Raw genomic sequence first — 4974 nt, forward strand, 5'->3', positions numbered from 1 at the left:
GTCACCAGCCAGACCCCGCTCAGAGCAAAGAGCAATCAGTCACAGCAATGCACATGGGGTGGTTGTTTTACTGCTCCAAAGACCAAATTCAGACTGGAGGTGTCAAACTTCACACCTGCCTCCACCAGATCATTTTTAAGGCAGGTTTCACACCACACATCCACACCCCACATGGACTGAGTCACAGTGGAGCTCAGGGGGAGTCTGTCTGTCCCATGGTGCAGCTGCATACCTGCACCAGGTGCTCTGAGCCCCAAAACAGAGAACTGCACTATTTCCCCCCCAGAGTTGTTGCTGCCAAAGATTCATGCAGCCACAAGCAGAGCAGAAAAACAGAGCAAAGCTTTTTGGAGGGAGTCAGCAATTTGTTTTTTCCTTCTCTTTCTGAAGCACAGCAGCAGGAAATGAAGAAAAGCAGCACACTCAGCGCTGCATCTTATACCCACAATCAGAATTTGATGCAGAGAACTGGCAGGTGACAAAAGTCTGCTGTCACACCCAGGGTTGCAGTGATACTTTGACTCTGGACGTGCCAGCAAAAGCATCCAGACCTGCTGCATGCGAGCACAGCTCCAAAGTTCACTTCCCCACTAGAAAGGGGAAATATTTCCCATGCTGGGACTGCTGGTGCACAGAGGCAGAGAGGGATTGGGGTGTCCTGCTCCTGCAGCCCCACAGTTCTAGATGTGCCACAAGTCCACCTGCCTGGCAGTGCATCACCTTCAGCTTTTACAACTACCCTCACAAGCCAAAAGTCACATCAAGAGCTAAAAGCAATGTTTATCTAGCAAACACTCCCAGCTCCTCTTAGAAACCCTACGGCCAACCCTGCCCCACATGAAAACAGCAATCTGACTTCTTGAAGCACAAACTGAAGCATTCTAGCCACAGACCTGGGAGGCTGCACTAAGGTTAGCCTGGTTCAAACTTCAGCATCAGCACACAAGTGCTGTCGCATTTGCCAGTGTGACTTTATGTCTTGGATGAGAGCTGGGTGTATTTCCTGGTGTTTCCCACCTGATTCAGTCCCTGCTCCTCAAGCCTGATATAAGTCAGTCTCATTTCAGCTTTAGCAGGTGAACAGTCCTGTGTTTCCTCAATAATTTTGCACTGGCATGAAAGTAGCAGACTTTTATCTTTTGCCTCAAAAGATGCAAGGTCATTTTCCTCAGGTTTCACAAACACTGCTTTTAAAAAGTGGCTCACCACGACCTAACAAGAACCTTCCAAGTGGGGAAAAGCGGATGGCAGCGGGTGGAAGGCTTCAGTGAAGGAACTGATGGTGAAAAACGGGGAAGCAGTAGGTGGGCACCAGACCACCCTGGACAGCACCGAGCACGCCCAAAGGGACAGCAGCACAGCTGTCTGAAGCCTTGAAAAGGAACGACTGCACGTGGCGATATGCTGCACGCGCACGTCTGAGCTGTTCACACGGAGATCCCGAGCTGGGGGGTGCACGTGTGGGTGGTGCTATGAGGAATAAGGGAATGGCAGTTCCTAAGGAGAGCTTTCTCCCCGGGTTTGGGATGAGAAGCCCCAGCAAAACACAGCGAGAGAGCAGGGAAGGGAGCGAGGGAACGAGAGCGCTGAAGACGCGCTTGACTTCCAACCTACGAGCACCAAACAGAGCTCTCCCGTGCTTTAAAAGCAGACCTCAACACTTCCGACGTTCAGACGATCTCTTCAAGGAAACCAACCAACCAACCCCCAAACCCCACGTCAAGCTCCCGAACCGAATCCTCCAGCACCGATAAGCACCCCACAACCCCTCCCGGAGCCCCATACAGCCGCAGCCCGGGCTGACAGCGGACGGCACGGAGCGATCAGTCCCGCCACCCCCACGAACGAACCCCGCGCACCTCCACCTCCGCAGCGACCCCGCAGCCGGCGGACCCCGGGGGGGCCCAGAGGATCACATCCGCCCGCCCGACGCGGCGCCGTCCCAAAGGGCCGCGCTGCCGATCCCGGCTCCGGGCGGCACTGCCGGCGGACGGGCGCAGGCGCAGAAAGGAAGTGCGCGGGGTGGCGCGGGGCACGATGGGAGATGTAGTGCGGAATACGGGGAGGAGCGAGGCGGAAGTGGGGCGGGCGGAAGTGACGAAAAAAGAAGGGCTAAGGGGGCGGGATCTCGGCAGTGTCTGCCGCCTTGGGAGGGAGGTGTGCGCGCAGCCCGAGGAGCTGTGGGTGCAGGCGCTGCTGGGGCACTTCCACGCACACAAAACCTGACCCTGCCCTGCGCTCCCGACACTGAGCTCGGTCCCCAGCACCATGCATGCAGCAGAGCACGAGAACTGCACCTCTTTGTAGTTTTTTTTTTTATTATTATTTTTATTATTTTTTAATTGAAATGAAATATTTAAATTAAACTTTCCTAAGAATAGAAGAACAATGTAAAGGGAGAATAACTGAATAAAAAAAAACTGGAGGGTTGGGACAGTGTGGGTGCTGAGCCCTGCAGTGCTCCCAAACTTCTGGTGGTGTTTCCAGCAGAAACTGCCGGTGCTGCACCGGGGCTCAGTCTGAAAAGCAGTGAGGTGCACGGAGATGAGCTCAGGTGCACATCTCTGTGCCCTTCGTGGCCCCAACCAGAGAACATCTCCCGAGGATGCATGGCCACGTGTCTGTGGGGACCCTGTCCCCGTGCTGCGTTTCTTACCACTGTTTGAATCCCAGCAATCGTAGCACTCCCACAAGTCAGCATTGTTTCCAATGACGCTGCAGAAATGGTGGGTCCCGCGGGACTGACAGGAACTGCAGACCAGCAACCTCCAGGGCCTGGGGGAACAACCACAGCCTTACCTTCACTGGGGGTCCCAGGGCTGTGGGGTGCCAGCCCTGGGGTGGTCTGTGCCACTCCCACCCCGGTGGCTGACACAGAGCACCAGGGCACGGCTTGTGCTGTGCTGAGCATGGTATCCAGGCTGACCTCCGTCCCAGCTGGGGGAAGGGGATGAAGGAAGGCACCAGGTCACCATGGCTTTGAGGTCCAAGCACACTCACCCCCACCCCATGCTTGCAGAGTGCTCCCGTCCCTGTGGGCACAGGCATATGGCGGCATTGCAGGAGATGTGCTGCTCAGTGAGTTCTTCCGAGTTTTCCTTCTCATCTGGCTCTAGATCTCTGTGGGGGGGAGCTGGGGACAGCTGAGTATGGTGCGAGGGGAGGTGAGAGGGGGCCTGGCAGTGGCAGGGGGCTGCGCGCCTACATAATGGGGATTTTGATTCCAAGTCGAATCATCTCTGCTTGGAAGGTCTCCATGTCAAAGCAGAGCAGGCAGTGGAAGCGGTGTTGGGCAGCAATGAGAGCTTGGCGCTGAGGAAAGGGGAACATCAGCTGGGGGCCGCGCGCATCACCCTGGCCAGGGCTGGGGACGAAGCCAGGCTTCCAGGGCCGGGCGGTGCTGAGGATGATGCTGCGGCGTGGGGGCAGTGGTGCTTACTTGGACGCAGTAGCGGTGGAAGTGGGCGGTGTTGCACGCAGGACACGTCAGCGTGTTGAAACTCAGATGTTCCTCCACCGCCTCCATGCACACGGTGCACTGCCGCTGCTCCTGGGGCACCGGCCTCACCTGCTGCTTCGGTGCGTGCTGCCAGCAGAAGGACCTGCGGGACGGATGGAGGTGGCAGCTCAGCAGCCTGCCCCATCCCTCCTGCAGCTGCAGCCCCGTGGGGTGCCCGCACTCACTGGTACTCCTCGGAAAACTGGGAGACGCAGCCACGTTCTCTTCCACACGGGAAGTGGAAGGTGCGGAAGCACCTCTGGTGATGGCAGCGGACCGAGGCGCCCTGCTGCCCGCAGATGCAGCACTTCTGTGGGGACAGCGTTGTGGTGCCGGGCGTCAGTGCCGTGCAGCTGCAGGCAGCACTTGCCCAGCAGAGCACGGCGCGTTCAGGTGTGCCACGTGGCTAGGGACCCCGCAGCACTGATCTGGGCAGCGATGGGTGTTTCTGGACAGCGGGGGCTCTGCGGAGCCTCCCAGCCACGTGGCACAGGGACCGAGCTGGGGACACGTCGCCCTATATTCACCTTCTGTGCCACGCGCTGCAGCTCCTGCTGGATGTCGGGGAGGAGGAATCCATAGAAACCTTCATCATCATTCCCATGCTGGATCAGCTTGTTGGCGTGGTACTGCAGGAGGCAAATAGGGACCTGTTGCTGCATCTGGGGGCAGCAGCTGGCCCAGGGCTGGGGGTCAGGGTCCCGGGGCTGGGGCTCACCAGGCAGTTCTCGTGGAAGCGCAGATTACCACGCCGGCACATCCCTCCAAAGATATTGGGGTCGTTGTCCTCCCTCTTGCAGAGCCCGCACCCTGCCATGGGAACAACGGCATTGTCACCCCAAGCGTGGCAGAGGGGTGACCCCGGAGCACGGCAGAGGCACGTCCCCACTGGGGATGTGGGAGTGCTCTGCACTCACATTTCTCCTCTTCAACGCATCGTTTTTTTGGAGAGGATGGCTCCTGATCAGTTTGTTCCCGTGCCCTGCACCGTGCTGCAGGGCGGCGGGTGTTGGCTGAGGGCTGCGGCGCCATGGGGCCTTGAGACTTCAGCACCATCGCACAGTCCGCTCTAGAGCAAAGCGCCGGAGCTGCTTCCTTGCTCCAGAGGTCCAACGGACTGAGGGGAAACGGCCATTAAACGTGGGATGCCTCGCGCATTGTGATGGCGGTGCTGATGTCGCAATGATGTCTCAATGAGCGCAGTGACAATGATGTCTCAATGAGCCCTGACGCGCGGATGGGAGTGCCCCCGTGGTGCTGGGGGCCCCGACGGGTGGGCTCGGGATGCCCGCATCGCCCTATGGGGCTGTGCTGGGTGGCAGGGAGCTCCAGCGGGAGCTGGAGGCACAGTGACCAACAGGTGGTGGATGGATGCGGACTGCAGGCAGAGTCCAATAAACCACACAGTTCCTAATTTCCAAATGCCATCTGGGTGAGTCAGGTCCCGCTGTTTCCTTCCGGCTGGGTGCCCCGTT

General features: G+C 58.3%; 1 protein-coding gene across 1 annotated transcript; it reads right to left on the minus strand.

The window, feature by feature from the left end:
• Nucleotides 1-2112: 2112 nt before the first annotated feature.
• On the minus strand, nucleotides 2113-4555 carry LOC136045973 (PHD finger protein 7-like). The gene is given in 9 exon segments (XM_065732212.1): nucleotides 2113-2204; nucleotides 2657-2775; nucleotides 3007-3120; nucleotides 3206-3312; nucleotides 3440-3602; nucleotides 3685-3809; nucleotides 4027-4128; nucleotides 4218-4394; nucleotides 4397-4555. Coding segments are annotated over 9 exon segments (1158 nt in total).
• Nucleotides 4556-4974: the final 419 nt, after the last annotated feature.

Source organism: Cyrtonyx montezumae, unplaced genomic scaffold, assembly GCF_038088225.1.
Source record: "Cyrtonyx montezumae isolate F1298 unplaced genomic scaffold, pur_monq_1.0 scaffold_15, whole genome shotgun sequence".
NCBI lineage: Eukaryota > Metazoa > Chordata > Aves > Galliformes > Odontophoridae > Cyrtonyx > Cyrtonyx montezumae.